The sequence below is a fragment of the Rhinichthys klamathensis genome, unplaced genomic scaffold (assembly GCF_029890125.1).
Source record: "Rhinichthys klamathensis goyatoka isolate OS25496 unplaced genomic scaffold, OSU_Roscu_1.1 h1tg000033l_1, whole genome shotgun sequence".
NCBI classification, from domain to species: domain Eukaryota; kingdom Metazoa; phylum Chordata; class Actinopteri; order Cypriniformes; family Leuciscidae; genus Rhinichthys; species Rhinichthys klamathensis.
Window position 1 is genome coordinate 463,878 of NW_026606582.1, and position 19,363 is coordinate 483,240.

Below are 19,363 nucleotides of genomic sequence, written 5' to 3' on the forward strand. Positions count from 1 at the left end.
TTAAATTGTTATTTAACCATTTTAGTTAAAAAAATTTTTTTTAACACAAATTAACTGTGTGCACAGAAAAAAACATTATTAAATTAATATTAATTCCCCTAACAACTGTTAAGCAATTTCATGAATTTCTATCACAAATATTTCAATAGTTTCAGCTCTTCTATCTTGATGGTTACAAATCCTTGATACATACTTATTTAGTGCATAATTATTCCCGCTAGAATAGGGGGTTGGGCTTTGGAGCGAAGGCCAGTGATTGGTTTGAATCTTTATAGACTCTAAACCAATGGGCGACCTGCACTCTCCTTTAAAGACAGTAAGTGGAAACACGAGTTTTCATTCTCTTAACCCTCGGCTTAGAAGGTTGTTAAAACTGAATTAAAATAAATAACATGAGTGGAAGAGGCAAAACCGGTGGTAAGGCCAGAGCGAAGGCTAAGACTCGCTCCTCCAGGGCGGGTCTGCAGTTCCCCGTCGGCCGTGTTCACAGGCTTCTGCGCAAAGGAAACTACGGCGAGCGCGTCGGTGCCGGAGCTCCTGTTTATCTGGCGGCGGTGCTCGAGTATCTGACCGCTGAGATCCTGGAGCTGGCTGGAAACGCCGCTCGGGACAACAAGAAGACCCGCATCATCCCCCGTCATCTGCAGCTGGCGGTGCGTAACGACGAGGAGCTCAACAAACTTCTGGGCCGAGTGACCATCGCTCAGGGCGGCGTGCTGCCCAACATCCAGGCCGTGCTGCTGCCCAAGAAGACCGAGAAACCCTCCAAATCTAAATAATTCAACTCCAGTTTGTTTTATTTAGACCAAAAGGCTCTTTTAAGAGCCACCCATTTTATCTGATGGAGAGTGATTTTCTTGGTTAATAATAACTTACAACGCCATTGAGGTGTTTGGTTGAGAGAGGAAATAAACCATCAACCAGTATAATATGATTGCTCTGCAATATCAACAGGTAACGTTAATGTTACAGTCGTAGGTGTGCGTGTTTGTTATAAGCACATGATGGTTCCCTAATGTGTGTTTGTCACCCAACCCATTTTCCTTAAAATTAAAATATTGTTGGTTTACCAAGCTCTGATAATGTATTGAATATATTAATAAATTATCCAAAATAAAAAGCAATATACACATCTCGACTTCATGGTAACAGAAATTGGTCAATGTTACTCTGGGTCTTTGATCCCTTTTTTTACGGGACGGATGGAAACCCTAGTGTGTCTCGCTGCAGTGCTTTTATAGTGGACAGTGGTATGTACAGGGCATGTCAAACACTCCGAAGACGACCCTGTATGATCTACCACACGCCAGCCAGGAAATAAATACCAGGGTCTCTATTATGGCGGCCCCATCCGTATCGCCGTTTACTTCTCAACAGGTCCAGCAGCACTCTCAGGGCCTCCCTGCTCAGCCGAAAATCAGGCCGTGTGTCAGTCATTAAAAAACCAGTCCAGCACTGGCATGTTTTCAGGTTTATCCTGCAGTACAGGGGTCTAGTCTGATTTAAAGGGATACTCTACTGGTTTTTCATATTAAACTATGTTATTCCCTTAACTAAGACGACTTGATACATCATACATACCTCTCTCGTCTCAGTGCGTGCACTACATCGCTGTCTTGCGGCGAAACCTTGTTAGATCTTATCTCAGCCCTGTTCATTGGATACGTGCCAAGAAGAGAAGCGACCAAACACCTCCACGTTTTCCCTATTTAAATACAGTTACACGAGTAACTGTTACACGAGTAGTGTAACTCGACCTAAGACGGTGACACAAAATAAAAAGTTGCGCTTTTCTAAGCGTGTAAAATGGATAACTATATTGTGACGTCCTTACGTTAATACTCCACTAGATGGCACTCAAGCTCCTTAGGTTAGATATACATGTGAAGTAGGTGAGAGGAGAGTAAGAGTGAATGCGGAACATGTGCTTGCATGTTATGCTTGTGCATAAGTTATTAAAGAGTTTCTTAAGAGAATTATACTTGCTTGTGCTTCTTGTCATGAAAACATATTGTATGGCAAAATACCATAGCAAGTGCTTGGGAGCACTTCGACTCGGCGCAGTAATATAATCTCTCGTGAAAAGTCCGCTCCCGTTGAAATGAGAGGGAGGAGAGTGAGCGGGAGAGAGGACTTTTTTTATGGTTTCAACAGCTAAGAGGTGATTAGTACTATCTAATAATTAACACATCTGAGAGAAAAAGGTGGAGATCATTTCTTAGAAGACACAGTTTTTCACCATTTAAACAGACAACAGGAACTCTTTCCATTGAGAAAGTGGGTGGCTCTTAAAAGAGCCTTTGTGGTAGCTGAAATCTCAGATCCCGCTTTACTTCGAGCTGGTATATTTGGTGACGGCCTTTGTGCCCTCAGACACGGCGTGTTTGGCCAGCTCTCCGGGCAGCAGCAGACGCACGGCGGTCTGGATCTCTCTGGAAGTGATGGTGGAGCGCTTGTTGTAGTGCGCGAGGCGAGACGACTCACCGGCGATGCGCTCGAAGATGTCGTTGACGAAGGAGTTCATGATGCCCATCGCCTTGGAGGAGATGCCGGTGTCAGGATGAACCTGCTTCAGCACTTTGTAGACATAGATGGCGTAGCTCTCCTTCCTGGACTTTCTGCGCTTCTTTCCTCCCTTACCGGCGGTCTTGGTGACGGCCTTCTTGGATCCCTTCTTAGGAGCGGACTTTGCTGGTTCAGGCATGATGATGCGTGATCAGAAAACGGACGAATCAATGTAAACGGCAGTGCGAAACAGGCATTTATTCGCTCCTTATGCAAATTTTCAAAGAGATTCGAGATTCTGCTGATTGCCTGTTTTCATAGGCCAAACCCATAAAATCGTTTTTCATTGGACAACTCAAAGAATCACGAGAGGAACAAGTGCCAATCACGAGCGGCTTAAAGATAGACCCTCCTACCGCCAAATGTTTGAGTGACACCCCACAGGACACAGTTCCTTTGTTCATTTCCCGCTATTTATTTTCGTTTAGATACAATTTTGAAGAAAAAAACATGATCGTGTAATCTGAAAAATCATTTTTGAAGGGAAGTAATAATAGCAACGATAAGATCCCTTTAAAAATAGCTTTCATACCAGAAAGTCTTTCAAAGCGACTTTCTTGTTTTTGTAAATCATTTTAAATTACAATAGATGGTGGATCTTCAGAAAGAAAAGTTAACGTTACCAGAACTCCAGTTTGTGTGTGAATTTAATGCAATTATATGGCGTTAATATACTATAGGCACCATATATTCATTAAAGAAGAGTAAAACTATTCTTATAGAGATATATCATTTCACGAATTATTCAGAATTGTAGTTTGCTTTCAAGAACGGCATTAATCTTTAACACTTATGTGGCAAGACTCTTTATGTGTCAGAGTGTGTGGCTCTTAAAAGAGCCGTTGGGTTTGAGTAGTTTCTCCTGATTTCAGACGTTTATCCCCCGAAGCCGTACAGGGTGCGTCCCTGTCTCTTCAGCGCGTACACAACATCCATGGCGGTGACGGTCTTTCTCTTGGCGTGCTCGGTGTAAGTGACGGCATCGCGGATCACGTTCTCCAGAAACACCTTCAACACTCCGCGGGTCTCCTCGTAGATCAGCCCGGAGATGCGCTTGACCCCGCCGCGGCGAGCCAGACGACGGATAGCGGGTTTGGTGATTCCCTGGATATTATCGCGCAAAACTTTACGGTGACGCTTAGCGCCTCCTTTCCCGAGTCCTTTACCGCCTTTGCCTCTTCCAGACATGTTTCACAGACACCAATCAAACGATGACTACAAATGTACAGCTCAGCGCTGGAAGGAGGCGTTTTATATTTACTTACAGGACCTGATAGAAACCAGCGCCGCGTCACAAGACGCAAAACGCCCCTCCCCTCAATATAGTTCCAGCACAAACCAAATGTGATGATGTAACCTTACCCAAACCATAATCTAACGAGACTTCTTTCATGTTTTATAAGATTTATTTCATTTGATGAAGAGGATGTTATAATATCCTCATATAATATGCAAAGATACTGAATGGTAATGAAATGTGCTAGTCTAGAAGGACGGTATAGTATTTTTTTTATTAGACAATTCGCATATATTTGCAGAATATAAATGATTTCAGGCCTCAATGGTTTATACTGTATGTCTACCTTTAGCTGAACTTGCACGCATATAAGAGCAATCTCACATGTCAATCAATTGCGCATGGTAGTGTTGTTAATTTCAATAATAGGAGTTTTATTATTCGCACCCTGCAAATCTGATACCACAGAATTCAAGAAAAAAAAGGACCTATTCTAAAATAAATAACCGCTTTTATTACATTCCTATGTTTAAGAATTTAATAAGGGTTATGGTAACTGAACATTTAAAGGACGGTGGCCCTGGGTGTCAATGTAATACATGACAAAGCTTTCTAACATTACTCATATTGAGTTAAACTGGAAATGATCTCGTTCAGTGCAGTTTTGGTGGCTCTTAAAAGAGCCGTTGTGTGTTGACGCAGACGCGGGTTTAAGCGCGCTCTCCGCGGATGCGGCGGGCCAGCTGAATATCTTTGGGCATAATGGTGACCCTCTTGGCGTGGATGGCGCACAAATTGGTGTCCTCGAACAGACCGACCAAATAAGCCTCGCTGGACTCCTGCAGGGCCATAACAGCGGAGCTTTGGAAGCGCAAGTCCGTCTTGAAGTCCTGAGCGATTTCTCTCACCAGCCGCTGGAAGGGCAGTTTGCGGATCAGCAGCTCGGTGGACTTCTGATAGCGGCGGATCTCCCGCAGAGCCACGGTCCCGGGCCGGTAGCGGTGAGGCTTCTTGACGCCGCCGGTGGCCGGAGCGCTCTTACGGGCGGCTTTAGTAGCGAGCTGCTTCCTCGGGGCTTTACCACCGGTTGATTTACGAGCTGTCTGCTTGGTTCTTGCCATTGCTGCGGGCTTCTTCTCTTTGTCCTGCTAGTGCTGGAAATGCTGCTTTATCTTCGTACACCCGCTTTTAAAGCATTGTACCGCCACGAGCTCATAGTGTCGCGAGGATGCAGACCTTGTGATTGGCTAATACGTGACGTCTGCGCATGAGTGCCAGCCAATGACTGCGCGTTTCCTCTTTTTCAAACAAGTGGAAGGTTTCCCGCTCGAGCTGCTTTGTTCTGTTGAATACTTCATATACACCACACAGTGTATATGACACCTCCCTGGTCTTTATACTCACAATGTTGTATTTATTTGTTCTGAAATACTCGCCTTAATTCACAGTGGTTGTGCAGATTTCGGATTAGAACAAAATCACATTACAGTCTGTATAAAAGCACTGCAGCGAGACACACTAGGGTTTCCATCCGTCCCGTAAAAAAAGGGGATCAAAGACCCCGAGTAACATTGACCAATTTCTGTTACCATTAAGTCGAGATGTGTATATTGCTTTTTATTTTGGATAACTTACTAATATATTCAATACATTATCAGAGCTTGGTAGACCAACTAAATTTTAATATTAAGGGAAATGAGTTGGGTGACAAACACACATTAGGGGACCATCATGTGCTTATAACAAACACGCACACCTACGACTGTAACCGTCGATAATGCAGAACAATCATATATTTTATTGGTTTGATGGGTCATTTTCTCCTTCAACCAAACGCCTTTATGGTGTTTATAAATATTAACAAAGAAAATCACTCTCTATCAGATAAAATGGGTGGCTCTTAAAAGAGCCTTTTGGTATAAACAAAACAAACTCGAGTTTACTTAGATTTGGAGGGTTTCTCGGTCTTCTTGGGCAGCAGCACGGCCTGGATGTTGGGCAGCACGCCGCCCTGAGCGATGGTCACTCGGCCCAGAAGTTTGTTGAGCTCCTCGTCGTTACGCACCGCCAGCTGCAGGTGACGGGGGATGATGCGGGTCTTCTTGTTGTCCCGAGCGGCGTTTCCAGCCAGCTCCAGGATCTCAGCGGTCAGATACTCGAGCACCGCCGCCAGATAAACAGGAGCTCCGGCACCGACGCGCTCGCCATAGTTTCCTTTGCGCAGAAGCCTGTGAACACGGCCGACGGGGAACTGTAGTCCCGCCCTGGAGGAGCGAGTCTTAGCCTTCGCTCTGGCCTTACCACCGGTTTTGCCTCTTCCACTCATTATTTTTAAAATAGTTACTTCAAAATTCACTGTCAAAATGTAGATGATTGAATGAAGACTATGTGCGTGTGCCTCCGGCTTTAAACCAGAGTGCCAGTCGCCGATTGGTTTAGAGTCTGGAAAGATTTAAACCAATCACGGAACTTCTCTCCCCATTCTAGCGGGAATTATTGTGCACTATTTGCACATGCATGCACTAGTATTTGTGAGTGTGAATAATAAGAAGTGGAAGAGGTGAAACCATTGAAAGGTTTGTTATATAAAAATACAAAAATGGATATTGTACGCTGTTCCTACCAAAAGCGCTGCACCTTTCACACAGACACAGAACATACACACAATGTATATTCTGTGCACATTGACCATCTGATACTGTACAGTATTATGCTCCTATTTCAATATTGGAGTTTTATCACTGTCCATATTGTTGGATGTGGGGTTGTTTGTATTGTATTATCACAATTCCCCAGCATAGTGTTGTGTGTATATCCTGTCTGTACCGTGGTGTACAACATGCCATTTCTGATCACTGTCTGAACCCTCTTGGTTTTTTTTTTTTGGGCCATTTACAATACATTTCTCATATATAAATAATGGTTTACTTAAGGTTTTTTTTTTTTTTCTTCAAAACTGGGTGTTTTGAATTGTTTGTTTATAATGAATGAGTCTTGAGGTTAAAAGTCACATCTCTATTATCCGCTTTCGGAAATCATTAATTAACGAGTTTTGCTCTTATTCAAAGTTAGTGGGTGGCTCTTAAAAGAGCCGTTGAGGAACAAACAGTGAACTTTACTTCTTTTTGGGCGCTGCCTTTTTAGGCTTGGCGGCTTTAGGTTTTGCCACCTTAGGTTTAGCAGTCTTTGCCTTTTTGGGACTCTTGGCTGCTTTCTTAACGGCTGCTGGTTTCTTTGCCTTCTTGGGGCTCTTCGTGGCCTTCTTAGCGGCTGTGGCGGCGGGTTTCTTGGCCTTCTTGGGCGATTTCTTAGCGGCGGCTTTCTTGGGCGATTTCTTGGCGGCGGGCTTCTTTGCCGCAGAGCTCTTGGGCTTCTTGGCAGCAGCGGGTTTCTTGACCGCGGGCTTCTTCGCTTTAGGAGCCGCTTTCTTCTTGGTCTCGGCTTGCTGCTTGTTGAGCTTGAATGAGCCCGAGGCGCCGGTCCCTTTGACCTGCACCAGGGCGCCTTTGGTCACCAGGCTCTTGATGGCGATCTTGACGCGGGAGTTGTTCTTCTCCACGTCGTAGCCGCCGGCAGCGAGCGCTTTCTTCAGCGCGGCGAGGGACACGCCGCTCCTCTCCTTGGATGCGGACACAGCTTTGACGATGAGCTCGCCGACGCCTGGACCTGCTTTCTTGGCTTTCGCAGCGGACTTCTTCTTGGGCGCTTTTGCCGGGGCGGCAGCAGCGGGGGCGGGTGCGATTTCTGCCATTTCTCTCTGATCGGATCTGCAGTATTTCTAAAGCTGTCTCTGGTTTCAGCAATGTCTAGCGCTCGCGCGGCGCTGCGCTCTTAAATAACACATGAGAGCCTTATAGACTCAACCTGCCCGCTCGGCGTCTGTGCGCGTCCACGAATCCCTAACGAGTGTGTTTTCTTCTCTTACATCTGAGGCAAAACTGGAACGGTAAAATAGTTTAGCACAGTTAAAACAAAGTAAACACCAAGGAGAGGTTCTGAGCTGTCATTGGAGACTAATTTACGCAAATAGGAAATGTTTATTTTGCCTTCATCAGATCAAATCGAAGGCGAGCATCAGCCACGGGGGAAAGCCGCGTGTAAATTTGATGAATAGTTTAACTGGAAAAGTTGATAAAAGCCTGAACGCGTCTTCTTTATGTTCAGCAAACAGTCTGAAGAGACTTTCATGAAATCGGCAACAGTGAGGGGCGTCAGGAGGCTTTCATACAGATGTTCTTTTGGGCAGCTTGAAGCACAAGATCATCTGGAGACTCCGAGTCTCATGTGACTCTCATGTTTGGCCAGATGTTCTGTCGATATAATAGTCATAACATTAATCACAATAATAAATATATAGCCTACGCCTGATCACACAAGTGTTAAATATATAGCCTACGCCTGATCACACAAGTGTTAATGTTTTAACTTGTTAAACACGTTTCCATAAGCTGATGTAGGCTACATATCACGTAAATGAAATGTAAATCGTCACATTTGTTTCCCCTTATTCGTCATTCATATCTCAGTTTTCGGCATGCGGATTGTGTAAAAGCTCATCTGAACGACTTGTTCATTTACAGCAAGGCATAGCAAATTACTTAAAAACAACTTCTTTTTCTCAATTATTTCCCTCCTTGTTATATAGCTTGTACTTTTCTGGACACCCTTGTCAAAAAATCCTATTGGAATTTCAGTTTATCCTGTAGGATCTTAATGGATTCCAATAGGATCTTATTGGATTCTTATAATCCTATTGGACATTCTGATTTATTTTAATGGAATTTTACTTTGTCCTGTAGGATCTTATTGGATTCTTATTGGATCTTATTAGATTCTTATAATCCTATTGGACATTCTGATTAATTTTAATGAAATTTCACTTTGTCCTGTAGTATCTTACTGGATTCTTATAGGATCTTATTGGATTCTTAGAATCCTTCATTCTGATTTATTTTCATGGAATTTTTAGTTTGTCCTGTAGTATATTTTTTTTAAATTCTATATCATTTCTGTATGTTGTGCTGTTTTTCCAGGTAATTACAATTAAATATTATAAACATTTATACAGCCAGATCATTTTAATCATTTAAATTCAGAAATTATATACATTATAGATAGATTCACAAATAAAAGAATATAAATACAATTTAGGTAGAATGTCATATAGTCGACACAATAAAATGATTTATTTACACTTTCAGGAACACCATTAAATATTAAATATATTAAATTAAATATATAACATCAAATATATAATGTTATAAACATTTATACAGCAAGATCGTTTTAATCATTTCAATTCAGAAATTATATACATTATAGATAGATTCATAAATAAAAGAATATAACAATTTAGATAGAATGTCATATAGTCCATACAATAAAAGGATTTATTTACACTTGCAGGAACACCATGCAGCTCAGTTACTATAAAAAATATTCAGCCATCAGCTGAGCTCTATGCTAGGCCTATACATCAGTCAAGCTCTATGCTGTTTGGTTGTAATGCAATATAGCATGTTTTTTTCAAGCAAATGTGCACAACTTTGCGGACAATTTCCAGAGGTTTTACAATCATACGTGTTGGAGTTGGCACCACTTCTTTTATATGGGAAGGAGATCCTTCAGACACAAAACCAGCAAGTGTGGTTTGTAAAAGCTGAACTTGGATGAGCGGATTGTTTTTGTGATCATGTATGATATTTACAATTGACTCAATCTTTCCAATGCAACCATTATTTAGCTGAACAGTAAAACTGTTGTGTTTGTACTCTTTTCCATATTTCTCTGTCGTTAACAGTTGTCCATTCACAATTGCTCTGTCATATGTCTCTGCAGAGTACTCATCATTTTCAGATAGATCACAGACTGGGAGCATTAAGAACTTATCTTTGTGATCTAACATTTTTTGTCGAGAACATCCCAGCAAAACAAGACCTTCTAGCTTTTGTGCCTTAGCAACAAGAGGATAAACACCTAGCCAGTCATTGACAAGTTTGCCCACCCTATTTGAGACATCAGCACTAGTCGTTGTTCGTTTAAGTAGTTGGGGAATTGACTGAAGTATGTTGAATTGGCGTGCAATTTGAGATGGGATATAATTTGTTCCATGACACAACCTCTTCAGTTTCTGGTTGTGACCCTCAAATGAAAATGCAGATGTACACCAAAGAGGTCCATACATCTTGACAGAGAAAGGCAAATGTGTAAGCTGATGGACATTGAAGGACATTTGGCACAAGCCATATGTCGTTGGTATCTCCTGCACAAACTTTGTGATCTTGGATGTTGCTGCTGCCAAGTCATTTTCTGTGACAGTGTCTTTCAGAAAGCAAAAAATGGCAGTGACCAGAAGGAGCCAATGTTTCAAAAAATTTGTTGGAAGAATCTTGTACAGAACAGGACCACTGTAGAATAATAGCCAGCTTCTGCATTCTGCAGCCTTCCACCTTTGCGCAACTTTCACAGTCCGTGGTATTCTTGGTATATATTGGTATAAGCAAGAATTGCTTTGTCACTCCCAAGAGAACACAGTGCATGTAGTCAATTGGAAAGCTGTTCACAATGTCAAAACCAGTGGAGGGATTCAGGAGGACTAATGGTGATACTGTCTTCACCCCAAACACATGGTCAACATCATTCTCAATGGCCCTCTGCCCACATTCAATGACATGGTCATGGGTTCTTTTCTGTGCCTCAGTGGGTGGATATACTCTGGCATATCCTCTTCCTTTTGGCACTGTTTTCCCTTCATTTAAGCAATGTCCACATCCATATGCACCATTGAATTGATGTATACCTTGAAGCATACATCGGGCTACTGCGTCACATGAGCATACGATAGGGAAAACTTTAGACACCACAGTTTTTTTTGTATGTGGGTGCTTCCATTCCAGACCTTGTGAATTGATTTTTAGAATGTCATCCACAAATCGCTTAAGGTAGGTGGACATGTCAGGTTTACCACGCCCAAACCAGACACCTGCGAGTATCATGTTTTTGAAACGAACATTTGGTTGGAGTTCATTTATCACACATCTGATGGGCCACAATGAGAAAGGTGAAGATTTAAACATTGGAATGCCATCACAGTTCCATAGTAGTGATATGTCATTAGCTGTGAAATTGGGGAGTGTTTGATACATTTCACCCTTTCTTACATCATTTGTTCCATATACTTCTGATTGAAATGCACAATCATCTTTTTGTAGGATGTCTCTTAGCTGGTCCTCGATAGAGAGACTTATATAAAAATTGCCTTCTGCAATATTCTTTTTTGGGTCATTTATCTCATTACACTCTGGACAATGCATGTTGTTCTTTGAAAGATATGTTTGGCAAATGTTGCAGAAAAGGTGAACATTTAGAGACTCAGATGGATCATGGAATATTTTTCGAAAGAGGTGGAGAGACTCTGGCAATATGTTGCTACTCGGTAGAAAGACATTTAAGAGCTTTAATAGGTCTTCCACAGCACTTGCTGTTAAACTGTGCCTCAGAGAGAAGGACAAAATTAGAACTATTGCCTGTGCAATTGTTATCTCTGATCCTGTGTAAAGAGGGGCCCCAGATTTTTCAAATTGTGAATTTGAATCAGAATTTGTGACAGCAGTGTCATCCATAGTAGAGTCAAAATCTCCCTGAGTGTCACTCCACTCATCTTCACCATGGTCCATTTCATCAACAGAATCATAAAATTCCTCCTCGTCTTCCTCACTGTCTGCAGGGGATTCATTCTGATGGGTATCATCCCAATTGTAATGAGGAGTGTTGTTTGCCCGCCATCGACTTGTCTTTGGAAGGGGGCAACTCGATTCTGGATCCAAAAATCTAGTAATATGATCAAAGACTATTTTAACATGTGACAGTGCTTTCAAGTAATAAAATGTTAACATAATTTTATTTAACCCTCTGGTACTTTTCAGTCATTTTCGTGTTTTGAAGTTGTTCCATTTTTTACTTAATCAAAATGGTACAAAGCTTTGTGATTTTGTAGCACTTGCTGCAGTAAAATACACAAATAATTATATAAATAACAGTGAACATTGTATTAGATGTACAATGTTTACAAAAAATAATTTGCATTTTTAATATTTAAAATGTACTAATTAATTATTTCAAATGTATTGAATTATCTATACTCAGATTCAAGTTGTAAAAATAGGGTACCTTTTGTAAGGGCCTCGTTGTTTTGCATTCATTTCAATGTAGGGATATCTTCTTGTTTAGAGGAATCATTTTTTGGTCACTGTTGTGGAAATATTAAATATGTATAACGTACTGCATATGTAAATAATAATAATAATAATAATAATACAAAATCTTGGCGTTAGAAAGTCAACATTATAAAAACTGAACGGAAAATAATTTGTATATTCATACAAAGAACACCGCCCACAACTCACATCGTAGGCATGAACATTCAATTGCGCATGCGCATCCTTGCTCACTGCAGCGCAACGGTCAGAGGAGACGATCATACAACTTTCTTGAAGACGACGAACTGTGACAAACAATTGTAAGTAACATATTTAAACGTTTCTTTATATTAACATTTGACACAATCTAGAAATATTTATGTGTAAACCTGCGTAAAATGTTTTTTTTTTCGTAACATTTTAAGACTGGTCAGTAACGTTAGTCATCTGGCTGCTTTTTGATAACAGTTATATAATTAACGTTAGATCATGTTTAACGGTCTTACCGTTACATTTATCAACTACTTACACCATAAGTAGAAACCTTTAAGTAGAAATACACCATTATTAGAAACTTAAGTCATTTCTTAAACGTTATTTTTGTAGTTAACATCACAATGGACTTCATCATCAGTGGCTGTCGGTTATGTCTCGGACATTAACGTTACGTTTCTGTTGCTGGTTGCTTAGTAACAGTTTTAAACATCATTTTAGAGGGAAATTACCCTTATCTGTTCTAAATCCACTGTAAACCTTGCAATATACACGAGAAACAACTTGTGTTCTTTGATCTTGAGCATATCTCTCCTAAAAGAAAGCAAGCATCAGGTTGTCAATGTACGAGACTCATACAGGCACGCAACTACAGTAACACGGCTAGATCCACCGGCTGGTGCGAAGCTATGTCTGAATTGAGGTCCAGATCGAACAAAACCTTAACAAGAGATTAATACACCTATAAAACATTGAATGTCTTTTACATTAAACATCAAAGCATATAATATTTGTATAAACACTCTTTGTTTTGCCCACACATCAAAAGCATTATAATTGACAGAATATTGTCTATTTTTTTTTATCCTATTAAGAAAATGAGGTTTATGTTAATCCAATGGATTGAAGATCCCCCAACATGGGATGTGCTTCCAACTGAAAAAAATATTAATGGACAGTGTGAAATTGGTGGTGTATGTGATGTACAGTACAAAGAAGAATCCAGCCCTGCAAAAATTCTAAACGTTGGTAAGTATGTTTTTGTAATATGTCTGTGCATTACTGTGATACAATTGATGCATGTTGTGATAATAATTAATTATCATTTCAGGAACTAGATCTGCCATGCTTAAGCAGCTTCATTCTATTGAGAAAAATCAGTCCATCAAAAGATCCAGACCTGAAGGGAATGAAGAATTAGGGAGAGGGCAGCGCCAGAAGTATAGCAGAATACTTTCTGAATCAGAAAGCAGTGAAGAATATGAGGTAAATTAGGATGATGCAGTTTGTGGTAACCCTAACCCCATTTTGTCTAATATCTAACACGATATTAACTCCTTGTTTATTAAATATCAAAATCGAGTGCTGGCAGTAGATCCATTTTATATTTAGCACTAAAACTCTGGAACAGTCTTCCTAATATTTTCCGGGAAGCAGACACACGCTGTCAGTTCAAAGCTAGACTAAAAACACATCTCTTTGACCTAGCATACACAGAACACACTATAGACTTCTATAATTCAATGTTAGGCTGCATAGATTAGGTCAGCCGGAACCGGGAACACTTCCCTTAAATCCTGATGTACTCGTTACATCATCAGAAAAATGGCGTCCGAATGACAAGCACATGACAATATATAATGTTGAAACCTGATAAGCTATTGTTGCTTAGACCCATATGATTGCCACTTTCAGCTAATTTGAAGGTTATATTTGTAATTGTACAATTCTCTTTTATTTACAGTCGGTCAGTAAACAAGTTTCTGAAAAGAGCGTCAAAAGGATAAGAGCCGCCAGATCCTTTCTGCAGCAGTATAATCTTGAAAAAGTAAGATTATTTCAACGAAGTTACATATATTAGGGCTCTAGTCTAGACTCATTCTTCCCACTGCTTTATTTTTCCAGCAACAGTAGATGTATTTAACAGTAGCATACAAGAAAGAAATTAAATGAACAAATATAAAAAATAAAACACTACATAGTAGACTTCACTGTAAATTATACATTGATTCTTATTAAATCTACTATTAAAGTTCTCACAAGACTCTTATTTTCACAGCACCCGTTCACTGCAGATGATCCATTGGTGAGTAAATGATGTAATGCTAAATTTCTCCAAATCTGTTACAAATTATGAAACAAACTCATCTACATCTTGGATGGTTTGATGTTGAATACATTTTCAGCAAGTTTTAATTACATACAAACTGCACTAACAAATGTTTTACAATTCTAGGAATCAAGCAGGGAGGGAACGACATCAGCAAGGACAAGGAATGACAGTGGAGTCAATCAGCAAATTTTGGCTGAATTAAAAGAGATTAAGAGTGTTCACTTTTAAAAAATGGTAACCCTATGAAAAGTTTTTAATTTTTTTAAGTGATTGCTTCAAAAGATATTAAAACCTATTTTGTTCTAGGATGCACTCCATTAATGACTGCACCAGCACACAATCTCCCTGGATGCACTTCGGATTTGCCAGCCCCAGAGTCTTCCCCTGTGGTACCTGCCCCTTCCTCTCTACTGCCTCTTCATGTAAAGGAGACTAGGAGTAATAATGACTGCAAAAAGGTATTGTTTTTAAGTAACATTCAAAATGCTTTCTTACTAGGGCTGCATGATTTGGTCAAAAATGTATATTATGATTCAGTGTTTCCCACAGGAGTTTATATATTAAAAGTCAGAATTGTTAGATTATGTTCGGTTCATATTTTCAGCCTTTTTTCTCTTTCATACAAAAACCAAAAATGCCATTTTACATGAGAGATGATACAGATTATCAAGATGGACAGAATTGTCAGATTTTTAAGGAACAAAAGTAAACAACATAATGCTGACAACTACATCCAATGTTTGTTATTATTTATTTATTTTTGTTCTAGAGATAAATGCAAATTAGTGCATACTTAAACATAACATTTCAGAAAACTTGTATTACAAAAATGTTTGCAAGTAATGTAATCAATCATTTGGAGAAGTATGTCAATAGAGGGTATGCGTGTGACGTCACCGTCGGCTGGATTGATAGAGCCCTATGCAATCCGTTTTATTTTTTCCCAAATTCCGTTTTATTTTTTCCCAAATTCCGTTTTTTTTTTTTTTTTTTTTTTTTTTTAGTTGTAAAAAGTGTGCTTTTAAAGTTAATGATTAAAAAATGTACACAAATAAAATAGGAATGACCTTAAATTTATTGAGGTAACAGACATTTACTCAGTACTTTTCAGCACAAATACTGCATGATGCAACATAACACTGCACTCTTCAAGTAACAACAAAATATGGTTATGAGCTTTAAACTGTCCAGTAAAATAAATTATATTAGTTTATATAAGTGTAAATAAAAGTCACACTGTCTCTCTCTCGCCCACTGTTGCGTGCTCTCGGACACACTCGGTCTCTCTCGCGGAGTATCGCTCGCGGTGTTCGCTTCGCTTTTGTCCAGTCCGGCGCCTCATAGACAGACGCGGTGTGTGTGTGTGTGTGTGAGAGAGAGAGAGAGAGAGAGAGAGAGAGAGAGACGCGTGAGTAGGGGTGTCACGATTCTCCAAATCCTCGTTTTGATTACATTTTTGATTCTAAGGTCACGGTTCGATTCGATTCTCGATTTTTACATTTATTTTTTTTAAAGCCGAAACCGGCCAATCAGGATGCTCTCTGTCTTACATGCGCTTCATGAGGCACATACGCAAGGTCTCTCGCTCTCTCCATCTCTGCCGTGCGCGCTATAGGGTTTGCACAGTCTCTTCTGTCTCGCATGCGCGCTCTTGCTCGCTCACTCTAGATTCCGGGAGATTTTAACTAATTTGCGGGCATCAGGGAGCCGCTATCAATATGCGGGAGACTCCCGTAACTTCCGCGAGACTTGGGATGTCTGCAAACTGGGGTTTTTTTCAAGCGCGAACGTTGTCAACATAACTCACTGGAAATCCCAAAAACTTCCACACCTGCGACTTCAATGAAAGAGGAGGGGGTTCAAGTTCTGTCGATGGGTCTCCTGCATCTGCAGTTGCCATGCTATCTTTTGAATGGCTGTAGCTAAGTTAGAGGAGGTTGACCATAGACTCGCAGCACTTCAACACATCTTGGATGATTCTTAATCTACACTCATAGGTTTCATCATAACAAACAAAATATTATTAAGTTCACTTTAACTCTGTTACTGTTTCATTGTTCGATCACTGTTTTCAGGTTAGAATTGGCCCCAACACATCCATCGGTGCCGAACAGTTTGGCCACATGAAATGGACAGATGCAAAAAAAGCAACAAAAGACCTCCTGGTGGCTGTCTTTGGAAGAGCAACACTGGCAACACACTGCTACACAGGAAAAAGTTCCAATGCCTTCAAAGACAAAGAAGCAAAGCCACAACTGGAGGCTCAAAAAGTGTCTGACATAATTGGTGAGTTTATTTTCCTGAAAATCAAGTTTTGGCAGGTTTTTATTATTATATATATAAAACAACAGGATATAATTATACTCAGGAATTTGGAAAAGTATCTACTTTTTTAGAGCAATATACTTTAGAGCAACAGGGCTCAACAGTGCGAGCATTTCACTCGCATTTGCGACTAAAAATAGATGTGTGCGAACTGTATTTTTTTTTTTTTTTCAAGCAAGTCGTTTAATACAAATTGTGTGAACAAATAAAGCTGCAGTGGCTGTTACTGACTATTTAAATCTAACAGTTTGGTGTCCCGTGTTGTAAATCCTCTGACCAATCAGTGATCTGTAGTGTTTTCACGTCACATTTTAGTATCCGTACGGTACACTTGGAACCTCAGCAGAGGTGGTATGCTACCATTAAAAGCTTGCCGGACCGAATTTATCATACCGGATGTGTCATAAAAACATTTAACAGTCACTTAGTGGCGAAACAATGTAATCGATAAATGCGTTGTTTTAAGCACCAAGTTTCTATCAAAAGCTGATTTTGATTGCTATCGTAGACATCAGTGTTCATATTTGAACTTTAAACTTTTATCCCAGTAATTCTATGATCATTTGAACTATTGCATCACAGAAATAATGATACTATGATGTTGAAAAGAGTGTTTGTGAAAAGCTGTTTCATGACGACTCTCTCCAGGTCAGCGCCAACACAGTTTTGAATGTTGCGATATGATTTTGTCAAAGTAATAGACAGACGAATTGAAAGATCGCGTGGGTGTTTGAATCGAGATCACAGCCTTTTAAAGATGAATCGTGCATTTGGAATATTATGTCACTCAACACTCAGATAACGACACATTTCATCCTCTGTTGCAACGAAAGTGGCTAACTTATTTTAACCTTATCTACAAGCAAGGACAAAAATAAAGCAATTGAATTTGAATTAATATCGATTCTGGAATAAAAAAATCGATTTTAGAATCGATAAAAAAACTGCGATTGCTAGGTGAATCGATTTTTTTCTCTCAGCCCTAATCCCTAGTATGTAATAGTGAAGAAGAATATAGGCACAGGCTTCCCTTGAGGAGTTCTATTGTCAACATAGATGCCCAATACCATTACTCAATAATCATTATGGTTTGTAAACTTATGTTCTGTTTGTTTCTTTCCTTACAGGCTACATCAAAAATAAATTTAATATTGAAGCAAGTATAATTAAGAAGGCCATCTCCCAGAAATGCGCAGATGAATGCAAGATGTCAAAAAGGCGCCACAATGATTGTGTGTGAGTTTGTTTGAATCAAACTGATTTGTTCAGGATGTTTAATGTTGTATTTCACAGTTGGTGTGTGTGTGTGTGTTTGTGTGAGTGTGTGTGCGCGTGTGAGTTCGTGGGAATCAGACAGATTTGCTCAGGATATGTTTAATGCTGTATTTCAGTTATTGTTGTGTGTGTGTGTGTGTGTGTGTGTGTGTGTGTGTGTGTTTGAGTGTATGTGTGTGTAAGTCTGTAGCGAATATAATCTGTAAAAAAGTAATAAATTCATAGTTATGAAAGTAGAAATAAATAAATAAAATACTTATGAAATTAAAATAACAGAAAATGCATTTATTGTTTTGTTTTTTTATTTGTATCAATCCATTATCAGTGTGTGCACTAATACTGTGTGCCCAAATCACCTGCCATGTTGTTTATAATGTGACTGCAGGTTGCACAACATACATTAAACAGTGAACAATGTCTACATTGAGGTGAGTTTAAGCAAACTGCAAGACAAAATCAAAAAACTACTATTAGTAAAAGGAAAAACATTGGAAAAGTGCAGCTATAGGATTCTTAAAAATGCTCGAAAATAAAAAGGAAACTCCTTACCTGAGTAGTGACCCAATTAGATCCCATTAAAATACTGTAGAAAATCCTACAGGAGGTTTATGCATTGTCCTAAAAGACCATTTCTATCGGAATCCTATAGGATATTTATGTATAGTCCTATAAGACAATTTCTATCGGAATCCTATAGGATATTTATGTATAGTCCTATAAGACAATTTCTATCTGAATCCTATAGGATATTTATGTATAGTCCTATAAGACCATTTCTATCGGAAATCCTATAGGAATGGTTCCAAAATATGATAGAAATTCTAATTAGAATCCTGTACAATTTTCTTATTGGAATCCTTTAGGATTTTTTGACAAGGGCGCATTGTACTTTGTTTTCTGGACATTGTACTTTGTAGTGCTACTTGCTAGTATTTCTTATGTCATTGCCTCCTTAAGATTGTATTCCTCATTTGTGTCTTTGGATAAAAGTGTCTGCTAAATTAATAAATGTTAATAATAAAATGTCACACATTGTAATTTTGATTTAACCAAATGCTTATTCATATTATTTTGTCGTATTATTCACACTATATGTTTGATATATTTGCACAGATGTTGGGGCTTTGGTCAGACTATAGCCTATAGCTCTAACCCTAAACAAACACACCAGGGCCCATATTTATAAAACTTCTCAGAAATGCTCAAGTATAGACGAATCCGACGAGCGTTCTGTGTAGGCTGCCATCTTGTGGCGACGCCATTACTGAGCTGTTACCGGTATGTAAACAAACCTCCATGATAACCATAGACTGTGGTGATAACGCACCCTCGATGACAGCTCTATGTGACAGCTACAGCCAGGCAGAATGACTTGTTGGGTTGATGATGTTAGACAGTGGCCTCCAGTCACAGATGAAGGTACAAACTATCTTACAG

At 39.6% G+C, this 19,363-nt stretch overlaps 7 protein-coding genes and 1 long non-coding RNA gene across 8 annotated transcripts; 3 read left to right on the forward strand and 5 right to left on the reverse strand.

The window, feature by feature from the left end:
* The first annotated feature begins 392 nt into the window (after positions 1-392).
* Positions 393-779, forward strand: LOC130080351 (histone H2A-like). The gene has a single exon (XM_056245708.1). The coding sequence runs from the start codon at positions 393-395 to the stop codon at positions 777-779; it is 387 nt and encodes a 128-aa protein (XP_056101683.1).
* A 1,485-nt stretch (positions 780-2,264) lies between these two features.
* On the reverse strand, positions 2,265-2,748 carry LOC130080356 (histone H2B). The gene has a single exon (XM_056245712.1). It carries the CDS (start codon positions 2,702-2,704, stop codon positions 2,330-2,332), a length of 375 nt encoding a protein of 124 aa, XP_056101687.1. The 5' UTR covers positions 2,705-2,748; the 3' UTR covers positions 2,265-2,329.
* Positions 2,749-3,345: 597 nt separating this feature from the next.
* si:dkey-261m9.17 (histone H4) lies at positions 3,346-3,782 on the reverse strand. The gene has a single exon (XM_056245715.1). The coding sequence runs from the start codon at positions 3,751-3,753 to the stop codon at positions 3,442-3,444; it is 312 nt and encodes a 103-aa protein (XP_056101690.1). The 5' UTR covers positions 3,754-3,782; the 3' UTR covers positions 3,346-3,441.
* A 668-nt stretch (positions 3,783-4,450) lies between these two features.
* zgc:113984 (uncharacterized protein LOC573997 homolog) lies at positions 4,451-4,964 on the reverse strand. The gene has a single exon (XM_056245705.1). It carries the CDS (start codon positions 4,921-4,923, stop codon positions 4,513-4,515), a length of 411 nt encoding a protein of 136 aa, XP_056101680.1. The 5' UTR covers positions 4,924-4,964; the 3' UTR covers positions 4,451-4,512.
* Positions 4,965-5,679: 715 nt separating this feature from the next.
* Positions 5,680-6,129, reverse strand: LOC130080350 (histone H2A-like). The gene has a single exon (XM_056245707.1). The coding sequence runs from the start codon at positions 6,126-6,128 to the stop codon at positions 5,742-5,744; it is 387 nt and encodes a 128-aa protein (XP_056101682.1). The 5' UTR covers position 6,129; the 3' UTR covers positions 5,680-5,741.
* A 745-nt stretch (positions 6,130-6,874) lies between these two features.
* LOC130080342 (histone H1-like) lies at positions 6,875-7,575 on the reverse strand. The gene has a single exon (XM_056245700.1). The coding sequence runs from the start codon at positions 7,551-7,553 to the stop codon at positions 6,918-6,920; it is 636 nt and encodes a 211-aa protein (XP_056101675.1). The 5' UTR covers positions 7,554-7,575; the 3' UTR covers positions 6,875-6,917.
* Positions 7,576-13,164: 5,589 nt separating this feature from the next.
* Positions 13,165-14,024, forward strand: LOC130080363 (uncharacterized). Its single transcript, XR_008806669.1, has 3 exons — positions 13,165-13,242; positions 13,325-13,479; positions 13,958-14,024. It is a non-coding gene; the product is annotated as an uncharacterized LOC130080363 (long non-coding RNA).
* Positions 14,025-14,592: 568 nt separating this feature from the next.
* LOC130080345 (protein insensitive-like) lies at positions 14,593-17,965 on the forward strand. Its single transcript, XM_056245703.1, has 3 exons — positions 14,593-14,784; positions 16,402-16,612; positions 17,779-17,965. The coding sequence occupies exons 1-3, from the start codon at positions 14,647-14,649 to the stop codon at positions 17,889-17,891; spliced, it is 462 nt and encodes a 153-aa protein (XP_056101678.1). The 5' UTR covers positions 14,593-14,646; the 3' UTR covers positions 17,892-17,965.
* Positions 17,966-19,363: the final 1,398 nt, after the last annotated feature.

What these genes read in the sequence shown, in the direction of transcription:
- LOC130080342 (XM_056245700.1), bottom strand. Translation starts at nt 7,553, where the DNA reads ATGGCAGAAATCGCACCCGCCCCCGCTGCTGCCGCCCCGGCAAAAGCG.
- LOC130080356 (XM_056245712.1), bottom strand. Translation starts at nt 2,704, where the DNA reads ATGCCTGAACCAGCAAAGTCCGCTCCTAAGAAGGGATCCAAGAAGGCC.
- LOC130080345 (XM_056245703.1), top strand. Translation starts at nt 14,647, where the DNA reads ATGACTGCACCAGCACACAATCTCCCTGGATGCACTTCGGATTTGCCA. An exon ending in GTAATAATGACTGCAAAAAG is followed by an intron (nt 14,785 to 16,401) that starts GTATTGTTTTTA and finishes CACTGTTTTCAG; the next exon opens with GTTAGAATTGGCCCCAACAC. An exon ending in AAAAGTGTCTGACATAATTG is followed by an intron (nt 16,613 to 17,778) that starts GTGAGTTTATTT and finishes CTTTCCTTACAG; the next exon opens with GCTACATCAAAAATAAATTT.
- LOC130080351 (XM_056245708.1), top strand. Translation starts at nt 393, where the DNA reads ATGAGTGGAAGAGGCAAAACCGGTGGTAAGGCCAGAGCGAAGGCTAAG.
- LOC130080350 (XM_056245707.1), bottom strand. Translation starts at nt 6,128, where the DNA reads ATGAGTGGAAGAGGCAAAACCGGTGGTAAGGCCAGAGCGAAGGCTAAG.
- zgc:113984 (XM_056245705.1), bottom strand. Translation starts at nt 4,923, where the DNA reads ATGGCAAGAACCAAGCAGACAGCTCGTAAATCAACCGGTGGTAAAGCC.
- si:dkey-261m9.17 (XM_056245715.1), bottom strand. Translation starts at nt 3,753, where the DNA reads ATGTCTGGAAGAGGCAAAGGCGGTAAAGGACTCGGGAAAGGAGGCGCT.